Source organism: Panicum virgatum, chromosome 2N (genome assembly GCF_016808335.1).
Source record: "Panicum virgatum strain AP13 chromosome 2N, P.virgatum_v5, whole genome shotgun sequence".
NCBI classification, from domain to species: domain Eukaryota; kingdom Viridiplantae; phylum Streptophyta; class Magnoliopsida; order Poales; family Poaceae; genus Panicum; species Panicum virgatum.
In genome coordinates, this window is record NC_053146.1 from 19,546,156 (window position 1) to 19,573,833 (window position 27,678).

General features: G+C 53.1%; 2 protein-coding genes across 6 annotated transcripts in view; both read left to right on the plus strand.

Moving 5' to 3' along the window:
• LOC120659957 (ABC transporter B family member 28-like) overlaps positions 1 to 20,667 on the plus strand; it is a 31,238-nt gene extending 10,571 nt beyond the window's left edge. Inside the window, exons 8-16 of one of the 2 annotated variants that reach the window (XM_039938255.1) lie at positions 14,369 to 14,497; positions 15,215 to 15,277; positions 15,358 to 15,616; positions 16,017 to 16,165; positions 16,242 to 16,331; positions 18,538 to 18,672; positions 18,758 to 18,814; positions 18,908 to 18,964; positions 20,187 to 20,667. In XM_039938255.1, the coding sequence (XP_039794189.1) occupies positions 14,369 to 14,497; positions 15,215 to 15,277; positions 15,358 to 15,616; positions 16,017 to 16,165; positions 16,242 to 16,331; positions 18,538 to 18,672; positions 18,758 to 18,814; positions 18,908 to 18,964; positions 20,187 to 20,423 (1,176 nt within the window). In that variant the 3' untranslated portion in view covers positions 20,424 to 20,667. The remainder of the gene's footprint in view (positions 1 to 14,368; positions 14,498 to 15,214; positions 15,278 to 15,357; positions 15,617 to 16,016; positions 16,166 to 16,241; positions 16,332 to 18,537; positions 18,673 to 18,757; positions 18,815 to 18,907; positions 18,965 to 20,186) is intronic. The other variant, XM_039938256.1, reaches the window with a different exon arrangement.
• Positions 20,668 to 20,907: 240 nt separating this feature from the next.
• Positions 20,908 to 27,678, plus strand: part of LOC120659958 (calcium-dependent protein kinase 13-like) — a 31,193-nt gene continuing 24,422 nt past the window's right edge. For 2 of the 4 annotated variants that reach the window (XM_039938259.1, XM_039938260.1), the window contains exon 1: positions 20,908 to 21,605. In XM_039938259.1, the coding sequence (XP_039794193.1) occupies positions 21,195 to 21,605 (411 nt within the window). In that variant the 5' untranslated portion in view covers positions 20,908 to 21,194. Of the gene's footprint in view, positions 21,606 to 21,774; positions 22,244 to 27,678 lie in introns of those variants that run through there. The other 2 variants (XM_039938257.1, XM_039938258.1) reach the window with 2 other exon arrangements.

Below are 27,678 nucleotides of genomic sequence, written 5' to 3' on the forward strand. Positions count from 1 at the left end.
GGACCGTCGGAGAAGAACTCTCGCCGTCCGGTCATGTGGTGCGTGGCGCTGGAGTCGAGGTACCAGCCGTCGATCCTGTCGTCGTCGGAGCCGTTGCCGAGGAGGACTAGGGCACGCGGCTTGTCGAGGTGGAGTAGGGTGGTGACGGACGGTGCCACCGGGTGCAGCTCCATGGCCCCGTGAAGCAGGAACAGAGCCGCCTCGTCATCCGGCTGGGCCTCCGCGACGTGGGCTTGGCCCCCACGCCTCCGCTGCGGGCAGTCCTTGGCCCAGTGGCCGGGCCTGCCACAGTTGTGGCAGGTGTCGTCTCGTACCGCCTTGGGCCTGTCGGCGGCGCCGCCCTAAGCGCCTCTGCGGGCGCCGCCCTCGGCGCGCCCTCATGCCCCGGCCTGGGCACCTTCGCGCCCCCTGCGCGGCTTGCCGCGCTTGCGGCCACCAGTCGAGGAAGAGGGCTCCCCCTTCTTCCTGTCACCGCTCTGGGCCTCCCACTGCTCCTGAGTGAGGTGGAACTTCCCGCCGATGGAGATACCACCCGAGGAAGGTTGTGGCTCGTCGCTGTCGACGACCTTGAGGCGACCAATTGCCTCCTCGATCGTCATGGTGGAGAGGTCCAGCAGAGACTCGATCGAGCGAGCGGTCTGCCTGTACCTCTCGGGGACGCACCGGAAGAGCTTCTCGACAGCTCTCTCCTCGTCGTAGGTGTCGTCGCCGAACGTCACCATCTTCTGCAACAAAGTGTTAAGACGGAGAGCAAAGTCATCGACGTCTTCACCTGGCTTGAAGGCCAGGTTCTCCCACTCCTTGCGAAGTGCCTGCAGTGTGGACTTGCGGGCGCGGTCGCTGCCGATGCGAGCCGCCGCGATGGCGTCCCAGGCCTCCTTGGCAGTCTCCTTCTAGGAAAGCGAGAACTGCATCTCGGGAGGGACTGTGGCGATGAGCGCATCCAGCGCCCGACGGTCCTCGTTGTAGTCGACGTCGTCGTGCTGGATGGCATCCCACATGTGCCGCACCTGGAGCCTCACCCTCATCACCGCGGCCCACTCGACGTAGTTGGACTTGGTGAGGGTTGGCCACCCGCCACCGGGACCAACGTCCCGGACCACCGCCTGGATGCTGTGGTAGCCGGGGGCGCTGCCGCGCGCGCCCCAGCCATGAGCGCTGCCACCTCCCTGCGCGCCGCCGCCAGGAGCGAGGGCGCCACCCTGCCCGCCGCCGCCAGGAGCGAGGCCGCCACCCTGCCCGCCGCCGCCAGGGGCGCCACCGCCGCCGCCGGGCGCGCGGGCCCCTAGACCGCTGCCGGGCGCGCCGCCGTCCAGGCCGCCGCCGCCGAGGTGGGCTGCTGCCCACCGCGCGGTCCGCTCCCGCGCCCTCTCCCTCTCCAGCTCCTCAAGGTCCCCGTCGGTGGTGGTGTCGCCGGCGATGGATCCGCTGAGGCTGCCGCGCAAGGTCTCAACCTCAACCTCCGCCGCACGCGCTGCATCTTCCGGCTCCTCTGCTTCCACCTCTGCCCTGGCCGCCGCCAGCTCCGCTGCAGCTAGTCTGGCCGCCCTCGCCGCTGCTGCAGCGGCTTGAGCCGTCGCTCGCCTGCGCTCCTCTGCCGCGGCGAGCTTGGCGTCAGACATGGCGCACCTCCATGGGGCTGCTGCTGCTGGTGCTGCTGCGCAAGCTATTGCTGCTACGCTAGCTGCTGCTGGGAGTGGCTGGGCTGCTTGGGAAGGAGAGGAACAAGAGATATCCAGTCTACAGGAAAGTACGGCTCTGATACCAGATGTTAGCAATTCAATGGTTACTCTCATGGATGAGAGGATGACACTCGAGCTGGGGAAGTTTTCTGGTTTTTCTTCATTTATACTCACAATGCCATGCCATCCAACGGGAGGGGAGGCAACACATTTATACACAGCTGCAGGGCAGCCAACACTGGGGCATATTCTACTTCTAGTCTAAGATGCCAAATGAAAGGACTAACTGCTGTCCTATCTAGATGCTAAAACAGTCCAAGATGCTGTCCTCTAGGGCAGCAATGGTGCTAGTGCGTGCTGCAGAAAATGAGATGCTGCAGCCCCACACAGGACTACAAGTACAGCCCCACAAAGACCACAAGTACAGAGACTTATTCCCTTCAGACCACATTGCAACCAGACCGACGCGCCACGAGGTCCCACGTCTGGTTGGCAAGAAGAGCCGCGTACTCCTCTTCCATCGCGCGACGGCAGTGAGGATCCGCCAAGGTGTCGCGGACAGAGGAGGGTACCGGAGAGACCCGCGGCTCCCCCTCGGTGGCGGAGACAGTCACGGCCTGAGACGCTATCCGCCGAGTCACCATGGGATGGATATGTCGAGGACCCCGATGGACGACTGGCGGGTGGTACACCGCCGGCTCGACTTGAGAGCGAACCGGCGGAGGCGGCGGCGGTGACGGCTTCGGTGTAGGCATCGCAGGAGCCTCCGGAGCCGGAGATGGCGCCGACCGACGCCGGTACACCTGCACCGGATGAGCATACCGCGGCGGCGCCGGTGTCGGCGTCGAACGATGCTGGTACACCTGCGTCGGCTGAGCGTACCGCGCAGGTGCAGGAGGAGGCACCGGGGCCGCGCGTGGCACAGCAGGAGACCCCGGGGCCGCGCACGGCACGCCGGGAAAACCTGCAGGGAAAGGGCAGACTGGTAAAGGTGACTAAACCACCGGGTCAGTCGGAAATAGGGACTCCAACTCGGGGTCAGGAGAAGCTGTGGAGGAGGTGGAGTAGGGGAAATATGACTCGTCAAACACGACGTATTAGGAGATCAGGACGCGGCGAGAGGTGAGGTCAAAGCATCGGTACCCCTTGTGGTCAGGGGAGTAACCAAAAAACACACAACGAGTCGAGTGGGGCACCAGCTTGTGAGGAGCAGTGGCGGAGATGTTAGGGTAACGCACACACCCGAAGACCCGAAGGTGGTCGTAGCGAGGAGGGGTACCGAAGAGAGCGTGGTGTGGAGTGGGAGCAGGAGAAGCAGTGGACGGAAGATGGTTAAACAAGTAGGTGGCGGTGTAGAGGCTCTCGGTCCAGAAGCGCGGGGGCAGAGGCCTGGATCAGAAGGGTGCGCATGACGTCGTTCGTTGTGCGAATCATCCGCCCAGCCTTGCCGTTCTGGGGAGAGGTATACGGGCAAGACATACGCAGCTGAACAGCCCGAGAGTGGAGGAAAGAACGGGAGGTGGAGTTGTCGAACTCACGCCCGTTGTCACACTGGATGGCCTTAATGGTGAGGTCGAACTGAGTGGACACCCAGGCAAAGAAGTGGGGAAGAGTGGGGTAGGTCTCAAACTTGGCGCGCAAAGGAAAAGTCCAAGAGTAGTGTGAGAAATCATCGACCACCACCAGATAGTATTTGTAGCCAGAGAGGCTGAGAACAGGAGAGGTCCACAGGTCACAGTGAACAAGATCGAATGCATGCGTCACATGCGAAGAAGAAGAGGAAAAAGGAAGCCGAACATGACGACCAAGCTGGCACACATGGCAGAGGTGCTCAGCAGGAGCCCTAGTACCAGGAATATCGGTACTACGACTGAGCTGAGCTAGAACGTCGCGGCCAGGGTGACCAAGACGGCAGTGCCAGGTGGTGGAAGACGGCGTCGCGGCAAAAGCGGCAGACGAAGAAGGCGAGAGTGGTGCAGCGGAAGACGGAAGGCGATGGGTGTAAAGGGGCCCTGTGCTGTCACACCGGAGGAGCGGACGCCGGGAGGCCGAATCCTTTACAGTGAGGCCAGAAGAGTCAAACTCGATGGAACAGGAGTGGTCAGCTGTAAACTGACGAATGGAAAGAAGATTATGAACCATCTGAGGAGCAACAAGGACATTGAGAAGAAGAAAAGAACCAGGAGCAGAACCCACGGCGGTGACAGGAAGGCAAGTCCCATCACCAACCATGATGGAAGAAGAACAAGAGGGGTGTGGGGGCCGGACAGAAGAGAGGATACCGGCATCTGGGTTTGTGTGGAAATAGCCACCCGAGTCGGCGATCCACTCAGTGCTGACCGGCGGCGTCCGCCCCATGGCGCTAAATGACTGCGCCAGTGCGGCCTGGTCCCACCCCCCGGCCAGGTCGGCTGCTGGCTGGGCTGAGCGGGCGGGGTCCAGAACGGGGCGAACAGGAGAGCAACACCAGCACCGGTGAACATGGCCGCCGGCCGGGGCTGAGGACGAGCCCCCCTCCCGACCCTGAAACGACCACATTGGGATGCGCCCCGAGCATGGGGCGCTGAAGGATGGCCAGGGTGTACCTCCAGGGCCAGGAGCAGTGGGAGCCGGAGTTGGGGTCAGAGTGCCCCGACGGCCTCCACCAGTGCCACCCGGAGACGGAGTAGTGCCAGCACCACTACCACCACGTCCCCCCGCCGACGACGCCCGCGGCCTCCCCCACCCCCGACCTGGCCGGTGAGAGGGGCACCAAGGAGGGGGTCGGGCGGGTCGATCCGGGGCCGAGATCCAGAGGGCGGAGCCTGGTGGGAGGACGAAGCGCCGTGCTCGGGGAAGGGGATGGTCGGGACAAGGAAGTAGTGCTTCTCCGTGGCGACCCGACGAGTGAGAGCGTCGGCCGCGGAGCGCTCGCCAACGAGGTCAGCCGCGCAGACCCGCTCCTGAGCCGCCGCAGCCTTGGACTTGGCGGCGAGGAGGGCCGCGGCGAGAGCAGCGTCGGCCGTAGCAGCATTGGCGGCGATCTGCTGCCCGCGGATGATGGATAAGTCTTTGCTGTTGGTCTTTGTGGTCCCTTGTACCCCTGCAACATCTCTTGTACCCCTGCAGCATCTTGTAGTCCTTAGCATCTTGGACTGCAGGACAACAGTTAGCATCTAGGTAGGACATCATCTTCTCTTTCAGTTTGCTAGGACAGTAGGACAGCAGGAGCATCTTGTACTAGACAGCTAGCTTGTGCCTTGGCTGGTTGTATAAATATGTAGCCACCCCTCCCGTTGGATGGCATGGCTTTGAGTTTGTGAATATGAGAAAACCAGAAAATTGCCCCAAGTTCATTGTCATTCTCTTAGCTCAATGAGAGTTAGAATTGAGCTACTAACAACTGGTATCAGAGCCGTACTTTCCTGTAGGTTGGATATCTCTTGCTCCTCCCCTTCCCAAGCGCTTGTAGCAGCCCAGCCACCACCACCAGCAGCCGCTGCAACAGCAGCAGCAGCTGTGCCAGCCGCTGCAGCAGCAGCTCTAGCTGCCTCTCCTTCCCCGTTCCCTTCCCCCTCTACACGCAGCAGCCCCTTGGAGGCGCGCCATGTCCGACGCACCGTCTCAGCGCTCGGTCGCCTCGAGCGCACTGCGCCAGCGAGACGCCGAGCTCGCCGCGGCAGAGGAGCGCAGGCGAGCGACGGCTCAAGCCGCAGCTGCAGCGGAGCTGGCAGCGGCCAGGGCGGAGGTGGAAGTAGAGGAGGCGGAAGATGCAGCGTGTGCGGCAGAGGTTGAGGTTGAGACCTTGCGCGGCAGCCTCAGCGGCTCCATCGTCGGCGACACCACCGCCGACGGGGACCTTGAGGAGCTGGAGAGGGAGAGGGCGCTGGAGCGGACCGCGCGCCCGGCGGCGACGGCGGCACCCCTGGCGGCGGCACGCTGGGCGGCGCCCGCACTCCTGGCGGCGGCGCGCAGGTAGGTGGCGGCGCTCTTGGCTGGGGCGCGCGCGGCGGCGCCCCCGGCTACCACGGCATCCAGGCGGTGGTCCGGGACGTTGGTCCCGGTGGCGGGTGGCCCACCCTCACCAAGTCCAACTACGTCGAGTGGGCCGCGGTCATGGAGGTGAAGCTCCAGGTGCGGCATATGTGGGAGGCAGTCCGGTACGGCGACGTCGACTACGATGAGGATCGACGGGCGCTGGATGCTCTCATCGCAGTAGCCCCGCCTGAGATGCAGTTCACGCTTTCCAAGAAGCGAACTGCCAAGGAGGCCTGGGACTCCATTGCTGCGGCACGTATCGGCAGCGACCGCGCCCGCAAGACCACTCTGCAGGCACTTCGCAAGGAGTGGGAGAACCTGGCCTTCAAGCCAGGTGACGATGTTGATGACTTCGCTCTCCGTCTCAACACTCTGCTGCAGAAGATGGTGCAGTTCAGCGACGATACCTACGACGAGGAGAGAGCTGTCGAGAAGCTCTTCCGCTGCGTCCCCGAGCGGTACAGGCAGACCGCTCGCTCGATCGAGTCTCTGCTAGATCTCTCCAGCAGGACGATCGAGGAGGCGATAGGTCGCCTCAAGGTCATCGACAGTGATGAGCCACAGCCTCCCTCGGGAGGCATCTCCATCGGTGGGAAGCTTCACCTCACTCAAGAGCAGTGGGAGGCCCGGCGCGGTGACAGGAAGAGGGGGGAGCCCTCTTCCTCGACTGGTGGCCGCAAGCGCGGCAAGCCGCGAAAGGGGCGCGGAGATGCCCAAGCCGGGGCACGAGGGCGCACCGAGGGTGGCGCCCATGGAGATGCTCAGGGCAGCGCCGCCGACAGGCCCAAGGCGGCACGAGACGACGCTTGCCACAACTGTGGCAGGCCTGGCCACTGGGCCAGGGACTGCCCGCAGCGGAGGCGTGGGGGCCAAGCCCACGTCGCGAGGCCGAGCCGGATGACGAGCCGGCTCTATTCCTACTCCACGGGGACATGGAGCCGCATCCGGCGGCACCGCCTGCCACCGCTCTACTCCGCCTCGACGAGCCGCGCGCCCGAGTCCTCCTTGGCAACGGCTCCGACGACGACAGGGTCGATGGCTGGTACCTCGACTCCGGCGCCACGCACCACATGACCGGGCGGCGGGAGTTCTTCTCCGACCTGGATGTCGACGCAGGTGGCTCCGTCAGGTTCGGGGACTCATCCGCCGTGGAGATCAAGGGCGTGGGCTCCGTGATCTTCACCGCCAAGTCCGGAGAGCACCGGATGCTCACCGGAGTCTACTACATCCCGACGCTGCGGAACTCCATCATCAGCCTTGGGCAGCTCGATGAGAGCGGCTCACGCGTGATGATCGACAGCGGGGTCCTCTGCATCTGGGACCACCGTCGCCAGCTTCTCGCCAAGGTGGTGTAGGATCAAGAACACCGACTAGAGGGGGGGTGAATAGGCGGTTTAAAATCTAAAACCAATAACACTAGAGAAATTTAATTAGTAACAAAGAAAAACCCTATGTTATGCTATTACTATCTCTAGATGGGTTTGCAACCTAGGGTGACAAGACACAAATCAAGCTCTAGTAAAGTAAATTGCTCAAAGTAAAGACAAGAATAAAAGTGAGTAAGAGAAATAACCAAGCTTGACACAAGAATATATCCCGTGGTGTCGATGAACTTGCCGGTCACCCCTAATCCACGTTGAGGTGGATTCCAAGAATCAACCGCTCCTCTATCAAGAACCTCTTGATCTTGAGCCGGCTTGAAACAAGGAACCGCTCAACACCTCGATTCCACGAGAGTTGCTCTTCACCACTCCGGTGAGGTGAGCACAAAACCTCTCACAACCGAAATCGGGGCTCCTCAACAATCTCCTTGGAGGTGCTCCACGAAATCCACTTCTCCAAGCCGTCTAGGGAGCGGCAACTCCCAAGAGTAACAAGTTGATGACGCTTGCTTGAAGTTTCCCTAATGCCACAAAGCTCAAACTCTTGATGCAATGCACTAGGAAGCTCTCACACTCTCAAAAAGCAATCTCTAAGCAAGTGTGTGTGAGAGAGGGATGCCTTAGCTCTAATGTGTCAAGAATGCTATCCAAATGGCCAAGTGGGCCTCCCAATGGCCGGGCATTGGGTATATATAGACATCCCTCCAAAAACTAGCCGTTACACTCTTTTCTGCGAAGTCGCGGACCGTCCGCGTTTCAAAAACCGGACTGTCCGCTGTTATAAACCAGTGAGTCAGAGTGCAATAAATGCATGTCAGAACTAGCCGTTAAGCCCTGGCGGACCGTCCGCGCCCCAGTGGCGGACCGTCCGCAGTTAAGAGTTCCAACCCACCAGAGACTACCATCGTCTCTGGAACAATTTTGAGATTAGCCTGCGGACTGTCCGCGCCTCAGGAGCGGACCGTCCGCAGTTTAACTTTTGAGCCCAAACCAGAGAAACATCCTCTCTGGTACAAACCTGAGATTAGCCGGCGGACCGTCCGCGCCCCATGGGCGGACTGTCCGCCGTTCAACTTTGAAGCTCACACCAGACAGACACCCTTTCTGGTACACATTTGAAAAACAGTGGCGGACCGTCCGCCCACTTGGGCCGGACCGTCCGCGAGCCCACCAGAGACTCTGCAAGCTCTCTGGAACGGTCGCGGACTGTCCGCCCCTCTGGTGCGGACTGTCTGCCGTTACTCAGATAGCTTTCAAACTTAGTCTTTTTCAAATCTTTTCAAAACGCCGTTAGCCCTCATGCATGCAACTAGACATTTTGAGCAAAATGGCACTAAAGACTCGTCAAGCATGAGTACACAACCCCTCTTGATAGTACGGCTATCTATCCAACAAATCCGGTCACTTTTCATTCACTAAACGCCTTGTGACCGGTAAAATATAAAAGCCCTATTTTATACCTTTGCCTTGAGCTCGAGCTTTGCTCATCATCTCCAAAACTCCATACGTTCACAACCAAAACTCTTTCATCCGTGGATCAACCTATACTCATTATCTCAAATAAAATCATTAATCCACAAACCGTTGTCATTAATTACCAAAACTCGAATTAGGGGCCTAGATGCTTTCAGGTGGTTCGAGGGAAGAACCGCCTCTACATCCTCCACGTCGGGGTGGCCCAGCCTCTTTGTCTTGCAGCTCGCAGGGACGACGAGGCATGGCAGTGGCACGAGTGCTTCGGGCACCTCCACTTTGAGGCCCTGAAGCGGCTCGGCGCCAAGGAGATGGTGCGAGGCCTCCCGTGCCTCAACCATGTGGAGCAGCTCTGCGACGTCTGCGTGCTGACGAAGCAGAGGCGGCACCTCTTCCCCCAGCAGGCGAGCTTCCGAGCCAGGGAGCCGCTCGTGCACGGGGACTTGTGTGGCCCGGTGACACCGGCCACACCAAGAGGACGGCGCTACTTCCTGCTGCTCGTCGACGATCTCTCCCGCTACATGTGGGTGATGATCCTCGGCAGCAAGGGAGAGGCTGCGGACGCCATCAGGCGTGCTCAGGCTGCTGCGGAGGCAGAGAGCGGCCGCAAGTTGCGCGTGCTGCGCACCGACAACGGCGGCGAGTTCACGGCGGCCGAGTTCGCGGCGTACTGCGCGGATGAGGGCATCTAGCGCCACTACTCTGCGCCGTACAACCCACAGCAGAACGGCGTTGTCGAGCGGCGCAACCAGACGGTTGTGGGGATGTCCCGGGCCCTCAAGCAGAGGGGGATGCCGGCTGTCTTCTGGGGAGAGGCGGTGGTGAAGGCCGTCCACGTCATCAACCGCTCGCCCACCAAGGCACTCGACGGCATGACGTCGTATGAGGCTTGGCATGGGCGCAAGCCGGCGGTCTCCCACATGAGGGTCTTCGACTGCCTCGCGTTCGCCAAGGAGCTTGGCCACATCGGCAAGCTCGACGACAGGAGCACTCTGGGAGTGTTCATCGGCTACGCGGAGGGCTCGAAGGCCTACCGCATTCTCGACCCGAAGACAGCGTGTGCGCACGGCGCGCGATGTTGTGTTCGACGAAGGGCGAGGATGGGCGTGGGACAAGGCGGTGGACGACGGCTCGGCTCCGACGTACGACGACTTCACCATCGAGTACGTCCACTTCGAGGGAGCTGGGGGAGTAGGCAGCTCTTCTTCGCCGAGCGTGCCTACCCCGGTCCCCGAGCCTCCACCGACTCCGGCGCCCGCTACACCGGCAGCACCACGCTCTCCAGTCGCGACTCCGGCTGCGACGAGTTCCTCGCCTGCACCACCATAGCCGGCGACGCCACGCACTCCAGTACCGACAGCCACTCCTCCGGGCACGTCTACTCCGACACCTGCTCGTGCTGAGCACAGCCCGGTGGAGTTCGCTACTCCGCTCTCTCACGACGAGGAGCGCGTCGACGCGTATCACGACGGCGAGCCGTTGCGGTACTGTACGATGGAGGACCTTCTCGGCGATCAGCCGGTGCCGGGACTGGTGCCTCACGACCTGGAGGCACAGTTGCACCTCGCGTGCGACAACGGCGAGCCTCGGTCTTTCGCAGAGGCCGAGGGACATGTGGCATGGCGTGCCGCGATGCAGTCGGAGATGGACGCGGTTGAGAAGAACCGCACTTGGGAGCTTGCTGATCTCCCTCGTGGTCACTGCGCGATCACCCTTAAGTGGGTGTTCGAGCTGAAGAGGGATGAAGCCGGCACCGTCGTCAAGCACAAGGCTCGCCTGGTGGCATGAGGTTTCGTGCAGCAGGAGGGAGTCGACTTCGACGATGCCTTCGCTCCTGTAGCATGGATGGAGTCCGTGCGACTCCTCCTTGCGCTGGCTGCCCAGGAGGGCTGGCGCGTCCATCACATGGACGTCAAGTCGGCGTTTCTCAACGGCGACTTGAAGGAGGAGGTCTACGTGCACCAGCCGCCGGGATTCGCGATCCCCGGCAAGGAGGGCAAGGTGCTACGCCTGCGCAAGGCCCTCTATGGCTTGAGGCAAGCACCACGGGCGTGGAATGCCAAGTTGGATTCCACGCTCAAGGGGATGGGCTTCGAGCAAAGCCCGCACAAGGCGGCCATCTACCGGCGGGGCAATGGAGCAAATGCCTTGCTCGTGGGTGTCTACGTCGACGACTTGGGGATCACCGGCACCAAGGATGCGGAGGTGGCGGCGTTCAAGGAAGAGATGAAGGCCACCTTCCAGATGAGCGACCTGGGACCTCTCTCCTTCTACCTGGGGATCGAGGTGCACCAGAACGACTCCGGGATCACACTTCGACAAACCGCCTACGCCAAGCGCGTCGTCGAGCTCGCTGGGCTCACCGACTGCAACTCAGCTCTCACTCCGATGGAGGAGAGGCTAAAGCTGAGCCGTGACAGCACGGCGGAGGAGGTGGACGCTACTCAGTACCGGCGCCTTTTGGGGAGCCTCCGCTACCTCGCCCACACAAGGCCGGACTTGGCGTTCTCCGTTGGCTACGTCAGTCGGTTCATGCAGCGACCGACGACGGAGCACCAGCAGGCCGTGAAGAGGATCATCCACTACGTTGCGGGGACTCTCGACCACGGTCTCCACTACTCGAGGTGCCCTGGGGCGGCACACTTCGTCGGGTACAGCGACAGCGACCACGCCGGCGACATCGACACCAGCAAGAGCACGAGCGGGATCTTCTTCCTCGGCGAGTGCCTCGTTAGCTGGCAGTCGGTCAAGCAGCAAGTGGTGGCCTTGTCCAGCTGCGAGGCCAAGTACATAGCGGCCTCCACTGCTTAGACCCAGGCGCTCTAGCTTGCTCGACTGCTTGGTGATCTCCTTGGCAGAGACACTGAAGCGGTGGAGCTTAGAGTGGACAGCAAGTCCGCTCTGTCCCTAGCGAAGAATCCCGTTTTCCACGAACGGAGCAAGCACATCCGGGTGAGGTATCACTTCATCCGAGGCTGCTTGGAGGAAGGAAGCATCAAGGACATCAAGATGCTAAGGACTACATCAACACCAAGGATCAGCTTGCGGATCTGCTCACCAAGCCCCTTGGGAGGATCAAGTTCCTTGAGCTCTGCTCCAGGACCGGGATGGTCCAATCTTCCCACAAGACGACGCACAAGACTTAGGGGGAGAATGATGGATAAGTCTTTGCTGTTGGTCTTTGTGGTCCCTTGTACCCCTGCAACATCTCTTGTACCCCTGCAGCATCTTGTAGTCCTTAGCATCTTGGACTGCAGGACATCAGTTAGCATCTAGGTAGGACAACATCTTCCCTTTCAGTTTGCTAGGACAGTAGGACAGTAAGAGCATCTTGGACTAGGCAGCTAGCTTGTGCCTTGGCTGGTTGTATAAATATGTGCCACCCCTCCCGTTGGATGGCATGGCTTTGAGTTTGTGAATATGAGAAAACCAGAAAATTGCCCCAAGTTCATTATCATCCTCTCCGCTCAATGAGAGTTAGAATTGAGCTGCTAACAGCGGAAAGCGGCGGCGGCGAATGGCGCGTCCGCGGGCGCGGGAAGAGGCGCCGTAGGCGCGGCCACGGGCGTCACGGGCGCAGGAAGAGGCGCCGCAAGCGCGGCGACGGCATGGGCGGCCCGGGCGGCGGTGGCATGGGCGGCCCGGGCGACGGCGGCGTTGGCCTGGGCGGCGGCGGTGGCGCCAGGCACGCCCACGCCCGCGGCCCTCGCGCCCTGGGCTGCGGCGACAGCGGCGCGAAGGGCGGCGGCGGCGGCGCGAAGGGCGGCAGCCAGAAGGGTGGCGGCAGTGGCGGCGGCGGCGGCCACGGCCCCCGCGTCCTGGGCGCCCGCGCCCGCACCAGGACCGGCCGGGGCGGCGACGGCGCAGACGCCGGCCAGAGAAGGGCGCGCCGGGCGGGGTCTGAGATGGACGGACGCCCACGGCCACCCGCACGGCTGCACGCCACCTCCGAATCCGCGTGAGACAGCGAGTTCCGCGTCACCCGCGGCCAGGGGCAACGTGCCGCCCGCGGCGGCAGCCAGCGGGGGCGGCCACACGCCGGCCGAGCAAGGTGCAGGCGCGCGCCAAGGGGCCGCGCACACGCCTGGGTCGCGCCGGCGGCGCCAGGGCCATGCGGCGCCGGCGGCCAGGCAGGGGCGGGATCTGGCGGCGCCAGGGCCGGGCAAGACACCGCGCCAAGGGCAGCAGCGGCCAGCAGCAGGGGGGCGTCTGGCGCGCCGGGCTCCTCGAGCAGGCGCTGGAACAGGGGAGCAGAGAGAAGAGCGCTGGGAGTAGAGCCTGTAGAGGAAGAAAGGGGAGGGAAGGAGGAGAGGGGGGGTGCCGGCGGCCGGCCGGCCATGGAGGCAGCGGCGGCGGCATCCGGGGAGAGGGAGAGGGAGAGGGAGGGCTAAGCTAATGATACTATATTAGAGAGAATAATTGCCTTGTATTCCTCCGAAATCCAAATCCTAGAAGGGTAGGATATATAGTTCCTATACATGGGCCTCTAGATGGGCCTCTATACATGGGCTCAATATACACCAACACCCTCCAAACCCTAGAAGGGTGGGATATATAGTTCCTATACGTGGGCCTCTAGATGAGCCTCTATACATGGGCTCAATATACACCAACAGGGCCTACAACCCACGTCTTGTCTCTGCCACTGGGAATATATTAAAGTTTCATTGCACTGATCCTCACATGCGTGTGGGACAGAATATGTATCTGACACGGTGATTCACCATTTTTGCCAAAAAGATCGACATGGCGACACGACAAATACATCTTCCTCAGACTTCTTCAGCTATCCCTTCTTTCTTCCTCAGACCCCTTCATCCACTGCCATGCCTTCTTCCATAATTTCAGCTTCCACTTGCCGATGCCATTCCTAACTAGAAAAACGAACAAGAAGCATTCAAGATCTGCACATGACAGCTGACTAGCGGATACCATGGATGGATGGTGTTAGTATATTTGGTAGTATAGGAAATATCTTAGGGAGGCTTCTTGCCTACCAAGTCTTGTCCCTCTATATATCCACCCTCGAGGCTCAATGCAATATATTCACCCCATATATTCATACGAAATCTATCCTTCCTACAGATGGATATTACCATATCAGACGAAAGAGAAAAAAGGATGGTGGATCGAATATAGTGTGATTTGGGAGAAGTTTTGGAACTCACAGGAAGACAAGGAGCGGCAACACCAGTGGCGTGTCGATCTGAGGAGGGGCATCAAGCCGGTGCCTGGCAATGCAGCATCGATATGAGGAGTGGCAATGGAGCATGGATCCAAGGAGGAGCTATGTTGGCTGTTTGTTCTGAATGGAATAGTCACCAGTCTAGTTTCGTGTTGTTTACATGTAGGGTTATCTAGGGGATATTGGCTTTCTTGGGAGGAGCGATGTTGGCTGTTCGTTCTGAATGGAATAGTCGCCAGTCAAGTTGCATGTTGTTTACATGTAGGGTTATCTAGGGGATATTGGCTTTCTTGGGCCAGGCTGTATCGAGGCAGTATATGTTATCCCTCTCCCCTAGAAGCCCTAATATCCTTCAACCCATGCTGTCTATCTACCTCTATGTGGTAGTTGTCCTGTTGCGAGCCCTAAGAATCAGGATGCATAGGCGAATGTTTGTGTGATCCATGATACTGGCATTTTGATTGTCTTCTTGAACTGCCACAGCTATTCTATTTGATTCCCCTTATCCGGTCTTCACCTGAACTCTGAAACGAAGTGATGCTGAAAGAGCACAATGCTACATTCAGTTCCAAAGAGGCTGTAATACACTTCATGAGCTCACCGGTTCTTTTTTTTTTCTGGTTTAACAGGCACGTGCTTACCAAAATAGTGGCACAAAACTTGGAGTGCTGAAATCTGCTAATGAATCACTAACAAGGGTAGTGGTTTATGTATCACTATTGGCACTTTACATTCTTGGTGGAAGCAAGGTCAATGCGGTTAGCCACAGAACTGCTTGGATCTATAATATATGCATTACTCTGTTCATACATGTGGTGCATTCATTCGTTATGTTGTGGAAAGTTCTGTATCATTCAAAAAATAATATATGTTTTGAATGTGTAACACATAAGGCGTAAGCTGTGGAGGAACAGTTACGTGTTGGTAAGCTTAATTTGTGTTGCACCTAGTTCCATTCCTTGAATATGTGGCTATATAGTTAGTTTGCCACTTTACAATTTCGTTCTATTTAAGATTTCTCCCAATGCTCAATGTTACATCTGCTACAGCCTTAAACTCCACAATGGAGCTCTACTGTTTGTATGTTTGTGCTACGAGTTTACTGATTTTCTAGAGTTTTAGAACTTTTGGCACATATGGTGATAAGTGTATTGCAGTACTAGACTGTAGACTCTGAAAATGCTTGAATCTAGTGCTCTATAGATTACCCTTAATTGTATATCCATTGTGTCTATGAGCACACCAGCTTATGTCAAAATACTTCTGAAACACTGTAGCAAATTTATTCGCATGAGCGCACTTGCAGCTTGTTGTGGAATTGATTATGTGTACGCTTACGTTTAGAAAAAGAAAGGAATATACTCAGTTTTAATAATTAGTATTGTCACTAGTGCCCTGTTTGTGTTTTGAATTTCATTGATGCTGTCAAGCTTGGGCTGGCTGATCAAGAATAAAAAAATAATCGATCATTTCAGGGAAAACTGTCTGTTGGGACCATGGCATCTTTTATCGGTTACACCTTCACATTAACCTTTGCTGTAAGTAGCAATATTCAAGAAGTTTTTGTAGTTTCATGTTGTTTTAGTGCATATCTAGTTATGCTGAACATATATTTTAGGTTCAAGGAGCTGTTAATACCCTTGGTGATCTACGTGGCACATTGGCTTCTGTAGAAAGAATAAATTCTATTCTGTCAGCGAACGACATTGATGATTCACTTGCATATGGTTTAGCCAAAGAACTCGACAGCAAAGAGCTTGAAGATTCCAATGGCGGAGTGTATGAAAATGGCTCTGTTAACAAACATTTCATGTCAGAACTGAAATCATCCAGTAGCTGTAGTAATCTAGCCTGGTCTGGTGACATTCATCTTAAAGGTCTGTTCTGCATTTCTATCTAGGTTTACCTTATATTTAAGCTTCTGCTGTAGTTCAGCTTGGTCTGCATTATATATTGTTATTCTGCATATTGCTCCTTAGCTTAAGTTTCGTTTTGAATTTTTTGGTAACTTAAAATGGTGCCATAAGCTCATCATATTTTCATCTAACTTCAGCTTTCTTTTTGTATAAAAATCATAATCAAGATGAATATGTCCAGGCATCAGATTCTTGAAATATAGACATATTTTAGCATTTAATGACAGTGATCAATATTTTTTCCTTTTGATTATGTTTCTTTAAATGTAAAAAGTGTTTGCAGCATCCAACACTTAATGCACAAATACATAACATTCTCAGATGACTGGCATTTTTACTCATCCTCACGTGTTTCTGGCAGATGTCCATTTTTCTTATCCACTGAGATCTGATGTGGAGGTTTTAAATGGCCTTGATCTTACAATTGAGTGTGGAAAAGTCACAGCACTTGTAGGGCCTAGTGGTGCCGGCAAAAGTACTGTGGTGCAACTTCTAGCACGGTATTATGAGGTGCTGCTGCTTATACGTGTGATACTGATAGGTTTTCATTATTGTAGCAACATCTGAGTGTTTTTCGTTTTTACAGCCAACTCAAGGTTGCATCACCGTGGCAGGAGAAGACGTACGCATATTTGACAAAAGAGAGTGGTCTCGAGTAGTATCTCTAGTGAATCAGGTATACCATTACAAATTTCCACACCATTTATTTTGCTTCTATATCCACAAATTATTATATATTTGGAGGATTGAAACATGTCCTTTTCTCATTGTTGTTATGATATTTCATATATTTACGTAAAGTGCATGTTCTTAGTTTTATGCGGTTACAAATTACAAGGCTCAATTTCTTTGTTCACTGGTCACAAAAAATCGTTTAAGAGACAAACAAATTTAGTGTGGCATCAAGAGATAAGGCCCCGTTTGGATTGGAGGAATTTCAAAGGAAAAACATAGGAATCTGAAACGGAGGAAAGGGAGAGTAGCTGTGAGCGTTTGGAATGGAGGAATGATTCATTCCTTTCCTGTTGAATCCTGTAGCGGGCTAGCCATTTCAGAGGAATTAAAACATCCACTCGAATCCCTTGTTTTCTTCTCCTTCGCGTATGCCCAAGGGAACCACGCATGATGGATAGAAGAAAAAATCATCAACTTTGAGTCGTTGAAGAAGAACATGTTCCACCATTGTTGATTTTCCAAGCTTCTCCCTTGCGCATGGACCACCAACTGGTGCTCGCTTGCTCTCCTGCACCACTGCTGTGCTGCACTGATGCTCTTGCTGCCCTTGCTCTGCTCAAGGCAAGTTGCTTGGCTTATTGGTCGGATATTTAGCTGAGAACGAGAGAATAGATGAGAAGGAGAGAGAGAGAAACAAATGAGAACGGACGGAGGAAGGGGATGAGAACGAGTGGACCAGATGGCACTGAGCTTTTGGCTTACACTGACGACAGGTCCTAGCTTCTTGGGTCCACATGTCAGTAGCTAAGTAGGTAAGAGATGCACCTGGCGGCATGGCAGGGCCGCCTTTTCTTCTTCCACTTGTGGGACCTACCTAAATCTAATTTCCTGTGTTCTAATTCCCATGTTCCAAACAGCAGTTCCTACGTTTCCTTTATGTTTTCCTTTCCTCTGTTTTACAAAAACATTCAAACCATATTCCTGCATTTTTTCAATTCCTTCGTTCCAAACAGGCCCTAACTTTTGTAGGGTGTGATGATATTTGTTTTTTCCTATCAGTGCACAAGTAGCACTCGATCCATAATTATTGAAATCTGATCATGTGTCAACTTGATGCCTGGTTCATTGGTTTATTGGTTCAGCCATTGGTTCACTGGTTGAGGATCGCTGATTCAAACTCAGTGCTCATTGGTGTATGCTATTCTTGAGTCATTAGTCAGTAGTCTGCACAGCTACCTACCCTTAAGCACAAGACATGTATTCGAGATTTCGAGTGCCATCCTCCATGAAATTCTTGCATTTATTGTACACATTGCCTATTGACTGTTCAAGAACACCCTGGGTTTTGAGGTGGTTTCTGGAAAAAATACTGGTTCAACTGCTCTTTGCTTAGTTTCAAGGAGTTTGATAGAGTGCAAAGTCCTAATACTTTAACTGCAGTTCAGCCATGCTTGGGTTTATGTTGTTTCCAGAAATTATTGCCAGTCGAGCCACTCTTTATTTTGTTCGAGGAGATTCTGGCATGGAGCTTCCCACACTGGACAAAGGAGTCATTTTGCCTTTTGTTTTCCCTGTTGAGCCACTAGGCCTGGCTTAAGCTATGATGATTCGAACAATTGTTTCTTTGGAATGCATTCCTTAGTGACTGAGAAAGTGAGAATAAGGGCAATGTTCTGTTGTACAATTGCTGTATACAATGGTATACCGTTTGGTGCAGGTGAAGTCAAAATTTATCAAACTTTTATTGATGACGTGAGCAATATCTTGGTTGACCATGATAAACTGTTATGGTTAAGGTTATGGAGTGAGGGGATGGGATTTGGAGGTTAGTTCTTTGCCTTGTGTGGGCAGAAGGTAGAGGAAGATAACCTAACAAAATAACTACATTTAAAAAATGTAAAGTCTCCTAACTTAGTTCACAATGGAAGCTGTTCTCTACTTCTCTTGCTATCTGCACTGTGGCTTCCTGATCGTTGGGTGTTCATGTCCACCCTTCTGGCCCTGCTGTTTTAGTATGGGCCCACTAGAACAAAAATAACAACACTTATTGGTTTGTTATGAAACCTACATTTACCATAGAAATTAGTGGCCAAAGTTGCTTGTCATTGACCACGCGATGTTTGAAATACCGTCTTATACTCGGAGGGAGTAGTTATTTATTTAAAGCAGCTGTTATTGTTAGAAATTTTTATTTTTGTTTTATGAAGGATCCAGTCCTCTTCTCTGTGTCTGTTGGAGAAAATATTGCTTATGGTCTCCCAGATGATGTTGTCTCCAAGGATGACATAGTAAAAGCTGCTAAAGCCGCCAATGCTCATGAATTCATCATTTCTCTTCCACAGGTAGCGGAAGTATTTATCATAGGGTCTATCATTGATTGGCTATCTTCAGTTATATGCTAAAAGTGTTTATTTCATTTCATTTTAGGGGTATGACACTCTTGTTGGTGAACGAGGCAGTCTCCTAAGTGGGGGACAAAGACAGGTAATCTTCTATGTTAATATTTAGAGTTCATAATTGTTCCATAGCCATGCTTACATAGCCACGTACTTTACACTCCTATTTGTTGCTTTGCAGAGGATTGCAATTGCACGGGCCCTTCTGAAAAATGCTCCTATTCTAATACTTGATGAGGTAAGTATTTCTTACTATTGAACTGGCTTAGCTCTATTCTTTATATTTTCAAAAATTGTACCCAGATTTGGCGATAATTTAATTTTGATGTGTAGAAAAAGGTAAACCTAGGAAGGAAATGTACAAATGCACTTGAAGATTGTCATAGATTAATTGATGTGATGTGATTTGACAGGAGATAATAAAGATAAATTACAACTATGGCCCATGTTTGGGTCGAATGGATATGTTAACATTTAGGTGTGGGCACATAACTAGGTTTACATTGGTTTGGCCATTTAATGTATAGATTAAGAAGGAACTCAGATATGAATACATTGATCTAGTAAAATAAAATAAAAAACATGAATACATATGGAGACCATCAAGGTTACCGGTGATCAAGTATCAACTTCAGAATACTTATTTGGACTAGCTAAAATCAAGTGTTTTGAGTGTCTAGGGAGACCTTTAGCCTTTTTACAGTACCACATGGATGTATGTCTGCCAATTTTCTATACTAACTAGAACAGGGCGTGGCGTTGCCATGAACAAATGGTCCTCGCTATTTGATTTGGGATGTATATTTGTTTGGTATAACATAAGAGAGGGAGAGTCTTGTTCGAAATGTGTCCGTCATGAGATGTGCAGCTAGTTTATTTCATATGAAAATGAGAACTCTTCTGTAAATTAACCTAGGAAAGCATTGCGGATTCATTTCATGAGGTAATGATGTTTGTTTTGTAACATATCCAAGAAAAGCGGATTGTGGGTCCATTTCGGGGTAAAATAAGGGGCTTCTGGTAAAGTAACCAAGGCACTTGGACTGCGGGTTGATTCATCGAACTTTGAAGTGTTGTTTTGCAAAAGTATCAAAGAGGGTGTCAAGACTGCCGGTTAATTTCAGATAACCTTGAGTTTTTTTTTTGCAAAACTGCCTCTCATTTAAAGATCCGTGCCATCCACGCGCGATCCAATGGTTGTCATTTTTTTGGATTACATGGACATGCTGCCTGGTCTGGAGCGTGACCAGGTTTCAATCTTAAAAAGACGCCGTGATAGATGGATAGTTGGATACACATCCTGGGGTGTAGATCAACCTTAAATCTTTCATTTTTTTTTTCAAATGATGATTTTATAGTTGAACGAACAGCACATATTGATGGCATGCCCTGTTTCATTTGGCACAAATACGTTTATACTTATACATCGGGCTTACTTTGAAGACTCATTCTGTTTGCAGGCTACTAGTGCACTGGACACGACAAGTGAGCGGCTCGTGCAGGAAGCTCTCAATCACTTGATGAAGGGAAGGACTTCCCTGGTGATTGCCCACAGGCTGAGCACCGTGCAGAATGCACATCGAATTGCTGTTTGCTCTGAGGGCAAGATTACTGAACTGGGGACGCACGCCGAACTGGTTGCTAAGGGTGGCAGTTATGCATCACTTGTCGGGACACAGAGGCTTGCTTTCGAGTAATAACGCGTCAACGATCGAGTAACAGTTCGAGTGCACCCAAGGTGCATTTTTTTTTACTATATCTCCTTTTTACATCATTAGAGGTTACAGTTTATCTATAGAAAACAAAGATGGCATAGTTTGTTACTAATCCACAGCAGCTGTACATGAATCAGGAAACACAGCATGGTGTAATATAGAGATAATTGACTGCACTGAACTCAATGTTTGAAAGACTAATTTAAGGCCCATCAGCCTGTCCACTCTTCCTCAGCTTCTATCTGTAGTAGTTGTATATAGAGGCGAAAAAATGGAATTTTTTTAGAAAAAAACTTTTGGGAATATAATTTGTGGGTGTAGTGTTTATACGACATACGACACGACGCATTTGAAAATTGCTCGATAGTCTCTGTCTTGGGACTGCTCTTGGAGCATCTCTAGCCGGACACCAAAAACAGGGCCCTATTTTTCCCATCTGGGAGCCGGCCTGTACAATACAATATGAGGGCCAAAAATTGAGCCCAACTCCGGCGGGTCTCTCAATTCTCGGCCTGCAAATTAGCGGGTCCTATCTGTCAGGCAAACAAACCATCCGCTTGCTCTTCTCCAGGTCGTTCAACGCCGCCGCACTGTCGGACCTCTGTCGCAGCAAGTCCTTCTCCTGCGGGTGAGGGGGCGACGCACTGCCGCCGTCGTCTCTGTGAGCGGGCGGCCAGATTCCGTTCCGTCTCCGTGAGCGGGCGTCCGCCGGGAGCTTGATGCGCAGGGGCGGCGGCTCTGCCCCGTCGTTTGATGGGCAACGCATGCGGCGGCACCCTTAGATCCAAGCATCTGCACAGCTTCAAGTGCGCCGCGTCGCAGCGCCAGGACTCCGAGTACAGCGCCGCGGCAGCCGCCGACTCGCCGAAGAAGCCCGCCTCCCGCGCGCCCATGCCGCCCGCCGCCGCCACCACCACGGACGCCCACGCGGGCCACGCGTCGGTGTCGCCCACCGCCGGGATGAGGATCGACGGGGCGGGCGCGCCGCCAGACCTCGGCTCCGTGCTCGGCCACCCCACGCCCAACCTCTGCGACCTCTACGCGCAGGGCCGCAAGCTCGGGCAGGGGCAGTTCGGCACCACCTACCTCTGCACCGAGCTCGCCACGGGGTCGACTACTCGCCGCTGCCTCGCCGGACCTCCGGTCGATTCCGGCCGCCTAGAGGTGCGCCGAGCCCCGCTCAACCTCCTCCTCCTTTTCCCTTCGCGAGCCGCCGACGAAGATCTTGCGGCGGCGCGAGTAGTTGTCGGCGGCAGCTCCTCCAGGTCGCCCGCCGCACGTGCTCCTCCAAGATCCACCGCTCTCTCTCTCCCACCTCACTCCTCTGCCGCAGGTCAAGATCCGCCGCGTAGGGGTGCTGCTCCGACCGGGCGGGCGGGTAGGAGCTCCGCCGCGTGCGCGTGCGGCTCCAGCCAGCGGCGCGGGCAGGAGATCGCCGCGAGCGCGGGGGCGGGAGCTCCGCCGCGGGCGCGCGGGAAAGAGCTCTGCCGCCGGCACGGGCACCTCCGGCGGGGCGGCGCGTGGGGGGCGGGCCGGCGCGGAGATGGGAGGCTATTGCTAGAGATTTGGGGTGCTAATTTGAGCTCCCATCGAAAATAGGAGCTTAGGAGGCATGCCGGAGTTTATTTTCTCTCTAAACTCGCAAAATTTAGATTAGGGTCCCAAATGAGAGTCTGGGCTGGAGTTACTCTTATGAATACAAAGAAGAAAAAACCCCCTAAACCAAACTACAACAGAATGACGTCAATGTGATTTCATAGCGCAATGACTGCCCCTCATTAAGTGCATGGCAAATATAGTTCTAAACTGAGGCGTCCCCTCATGAGAGAAGACTTAAAAGTGATACAATATCAGTCCCAGAAGGCTGATAACACTTTTATTACATCAGATGGTACATCACCGTACAACTCTACGCGGAAGTGGGCAGTGAAACGCCACTATCGCGAGGATAACAACTAACACCCACACAACGATATTAACTACGAAAAGGGGGTCATCAGAGTCTTGCGCCATACAGAACTTTCTGCGGGTGACCCTATCCACAAGTAAGGTTGGGTGCAGGACGGAACCTCTACTCAACGTCTTCGGGAACGAAGTCTGGATCTTTCTCTATAAAAATTAAGAATGGGGTGAGTACAAACATACTCAGCAAGTCCAACCACACCCACGGAGGGGGTATAAACATAATATAATGCACATGGTAAATCAAGGATGAGGTTAGGGTTTTATTTGCGGAAAGCAAATTTTGATGTAGGGGTTCATTTAAAAGAAATGATTTTCAAAGCAAGTTTTCTTGTACCAAGTAACACGTAGTGTTGATCCACACAGGATCCAAGTTTTAAACTGCTACTGGATTCCTCATCCGCCGTAGCACATGGCACAACTGTCGGACACTTTTCCAAAACAACTCACGGCAACCCATCCCAAAAGAAACACTAGTTGTGTGACCACACCGTAACTCGCCCAGTACCGTGGGCACGGCTATTCGAATAGATTTTAACTCTGCAGAGGTGTGCAACTTAACCCACAAGCGGGGTACCGCAACTCGATCACCTTAGTGTCGGTGCAGATCCTAACAAAGCCATTACTCATCTTAGCTAGACCTGACTAGCCATCACGGGATCCACCAAGGGGTCATTGACCTATCATAGAGGTTTTAACCGGGGCATAAGTCACATAGAGCTAATCCCTTCTCCTTAATCACCCGTTGCTCTCAGCTCTCCTGATGGCTATCAGACTAACTAGTGGGGTTTATTCTAAGTCTTGCCCATTCAACGGTCGAGTGGTTTGCACTGTAATAGAGTCAGGTGAGATGACACACCAACTCGGTCCTTAGTTGTGACAAGATGGATATCTCCCTTCCTTACTTAACCACACAGGAACAAGCACACTGATCGGCAAATCACACAGAAATGCCATCCATCCTGTCTAAACTCATCTTTCGAAAATTTCACATTTTCCCTTCCCACACACACTCACACGTTTTCTTTTTATAAAACAAATTGTACCGAGTTTAAGGTCCTAAGTGTTCTAGCAGCGATTAACGTCCAAACGCATTCAAACATTAATCTAGGTGGTCAAGAAATGGTTATAACAAATCAAGGGGTGGCTATCCAACCATGTTTTAGCAGCAAAACAACATGCAGTTTTGAAACAGGCCAATAGGTTGTGTTTTTAAAAACTAGGACAAAATATACATCAAAGGATGGGATTGAACTTGCCGTCTTCAAAGCCTTCCGGGAAGTCCTGACCGAGGCACTATCCTTCGGGTTCGGGGTCGCGGAACTGGTCCTCGTTCGCTTGCTCACAGTACTGCTCGTCGACGGTTTCTCCCTCATTCACACCATGATCTACGACGCTTACAAACAAACACATAATCAAGAAAAAGAAATAAAAGTTTTATTGTTGAGCTCGAATCGGAAACAATTACGATATGAAGATAGGAGTACTATTTCTGGACGGTTTCCTAATGGCATGGCCAAAACTATAATAGGAATGGTGTGGTAAAGTTTCAGGTCGATCGGAGATTGTTTGGAGCATGAAATGATAGGTTACAGAGATGTTTAGCGGGCGGCGTGGCGAGCAGTGCCGCGCGTGGTGCGCGTGGGCGCACACAGGAGCGGCCGGCGGCGAAGGCGGGCACGCACGTGGAGCGCGTGGAGGCAGCTGGGAGCGGGACGAGCAGGCGCGCGCGCGGGCGAGCCGGCGTTGCGGCGCGCGCGGCTCGGGGCGCCGCGGCGCGGCGAGCGTGTGCGGGCGCACTCACGTGCACACGCGTGGCGCGCAGGCGCGTACCGCGCGCGGGGAGTGAGCGGCTGCGAGCTGCTGCGGCTGCGCGCGGGAGGGCGAGGTCGGGGAGCCGGGGCCGGGCGTGCGCTGGTCGAGCGGCGCTCGAGAGCGTGCGGGAGGAGAGGGAGGAGGGAGAGAGAAGGAAGGGATGAGGAGAAAGAAAAAGAAAGGAAAAAAGGAAAATGGAAAAAGGGAAAAGAAAAGAAAAAGAAAAGAAAAAGAAAAAGAGAGGAAGAGAAAGAGAGAGAGAGCGATCGTGCTCCGGCGGCGATTGCGGCCCCTGTCGGCCACGCGCAGCGGTCGCGTGTGCGCGCAGAACGAGGGCCACAGAGAAATGGGTCGGGGATTGGAAATCGGGTGGCGGGACAGAGAAAGGATTCCGGGAATTAGGGTTCAGGGTAGAAGATTTTTGAGCTCAATGATGAAAGACTTCGAAAATTATATTTAGCACGTGATTTAACTGGGTGAATTTTCCGGGACGTTACAAACCTACCCCACTTAAAATGAATCTCGTCCTCGAGATTCGGCTGGCTCCTAAACAGATGCGGAAATTCTTTCTTCAGAGCATCTTCACATTCCCATGTAGCTTCTTCTACTCCGTGTCTGCTCCACTGGACTCTGCAAATCCGTACTTCGGAGTTTCTCGTCCTCCTGGTGACGGTGTCCAAAATCTTGACAGGCATTTCCGGGTACCGAAGGTCTGTTTGTAGATCTATCTCTTCTTCTGGCACATGCTCTTTCTCCGGTACTCTTAAACATCTCCTTAGCTGGGACACATGGAACACCGGGTGTATATCCGACATTCCTTCTGGTAACTCCAATCGGTATGCTACAGCTCCGACTTTCTCTAGGACTCGGTATGGTCCTATGTACTGAGGGGCCAACTTTCCTTGTACTTGAAATCTTCGAGTTCCCCGAATAGGTGAAACTTTAAGGTAGACGAACTCTCCTGGGTTGAAGCTTATTTCTCGTCTCTTCTTGTCTACGTAGCTTTTCTGTCGAGATTGGGCGGCCTTCAGCTTTTCTCTAATCTCGGCCACTCTTTCTTCTGCTTCCTTTATGAGTGCGGGTCCAACTAGGGCACGTTCTCCAACTTCTGACCACATCAGGGGAGTTCTGCATTTTCTTCCATAGAGAGCTTCGAATGGCGACATTCCTAGACTTGACTGGTAACTGTTGTTATATGAGAATTCTGCATAGGGTAAACTTTGTTCCCAAACCTTGCCATAGGTGCTTTACTCTTTCCGTTTGGCCATCCGTTTGTGGGTGATAGGCGGAGCTAAAATCTAATTTGGTGCCCATGGCTATATGCAAACTTTTCCAAAACCTAGAGGTGAATTGGATCCCTCTATCTGAAACAATTCTGCTAGGCACACCATGTAACTTTACTATAATTTTCACATAAAGCTTGGCTAGCTTTTCTCCACCGTAGTTGGTCCGTACGGGGATGAAATGAGCCGCTTTAGTGAGCCGGTCCACTATTACCTATATGGAGTCATGTCCTTTCTGTGTTCTGGGCAAACCCACTACAAAGTCCATTCCTATCTAATCCCATTTCCAAACCGGGATGGGTTGGGGTTGCAACAATACTGCTGGCTTCTGATGTTCGGCCTTGATTCTCTGACACGTATCACAGTGGGCGACAAATCGTGCAATATCCGCCTTCATTCCATTCCACCAGTATTTTTGTCTTAAATCCAGATACATTTTGGTGGATCCTGGGTGAATGGAATATGCTGAGTTATGAGGCTCGTCCATGATCACTTGCCGGAAGCCCCCTTCTTTGGGTACACAAATTATATCCTTATACCACAAGGTTCCCTTATCATCTACTCGAAAATCCGTGCTTTGTTTTCTCCATTATGTTTGCGGATCTTCATTAAATCCTTATCCGAACTTTGAGCCTTTCTGATTCTGTCTTCTAGTGTGGATTGGACGTTCAACACATGGCTGGAGCCTCGAGGGACAATGTGCACATTCAATCGTGCCATTTCCTCTCACAGATGATCATCCTTGGGTCCGTAGGATTTACGGCTTAAGGCATCGGCCACTACGTTCGGTTTGCCGGGGTGGTAATGGATTTCCAAATTATAATCCTTAACCAATTCCAACCATCTTCTTTGCCTTAAGTTCAAATCCGGCTGGGTGAAGATATACTTCAAACTCTTATGGTCGGTGTAAATCTCACACTTATTTCCAATCAAATAATGTTTCCAAATCTTAAGGGCATGCACTATGGCTGCAAATTCCAAATCATGGGTTGGATAATTCTGCTCATGAGGCCTGAGTTGGCGGGAAGCGTATGCAATAACTTTCCCGTCTTGCATCAGTACACACCCTAATCCTTGTCGGGATGCATCACAATAAATGACAAAACGCCGATTAATGTCTGGTAGAGTTAGTACTGGAGCGGTGGTCAGCCTTCGCTTCAATTCCTGAAAACTCCTCGTAGGGTTCTGTCCAGACGAACTTCTTTTCATTCTTAAGTAGTTCCATCATGGGTCGGGCTATCTTGGAGAATCCTTCAATAACACTCCGATAATATCCAGCTAATCCAAGAAAACTTCTGATTTCACTAACATTAGTTGGTTGTTGCCAATTGGAAACCGCTTCGACTTTCTTAGGGTCGACTACTACTCCTTCTGCGGTCAGAATATGTCCAAGAAAAGCCACTTTTTCAAGCCAGAATTCACACTTGCTGAATTTGGCATATAGCTTATGTACCCTCAGGTTTCCAACACTACCCGCAGATGTTGCTCGTGTTCCTGAACACTCTTAGAGTAAATAAGTATGTCGTCGATAAAGACTACGACAAACTTATCTAACTCGTTCATAAACACCTTGTTCATGAGATTCATAAAATAAGCAGGTGCATTGGTGAGTCCAAAAGACATCACGGTGAACTCAAACTGCCCGTAACGGGTGACAAAAGCTGTCTATGGAATGTCACTTTCTCTAATCTTGAGCTGAAAATATCCTAACCTCAGATCAATTTTGGAGAAGTACTTGGCTCCTTTTAGCTGATTAAAAAGGTCATCAATCCTGGGGAGGGGGTACTTATTCTTGATGGTAACTTCGTTCAGTGCCCGGTAATCTACACACAACCTCATACTCCCATCCTTCTTTTTGACAAATAGGACTGGGGCTCTCCAAGGCGACGAGCTTGGTCTGATGAAACCAATTCGCTGTAGTTCTTCCAGCTGCTTTTTTAATTCCGCCAATTCAGAGGTTGCCATCCTATAGGGTCTCTTGGCTATAGGGGCGGTTCCAGGGACAAGGTCGATGACAAACTCTATATCCCTATCTGGTGGCATTCCAGGAAGTTCTTCAGGGAAAACATCCGGGTATTCGTTTACTACCAGGACTTCTTCCAAGGACTTGGCTTCCATGCTAAACACCATTGGGTTACATCCACTTTCCTGGGTATGGCAGGTTACTCGTACTCCTT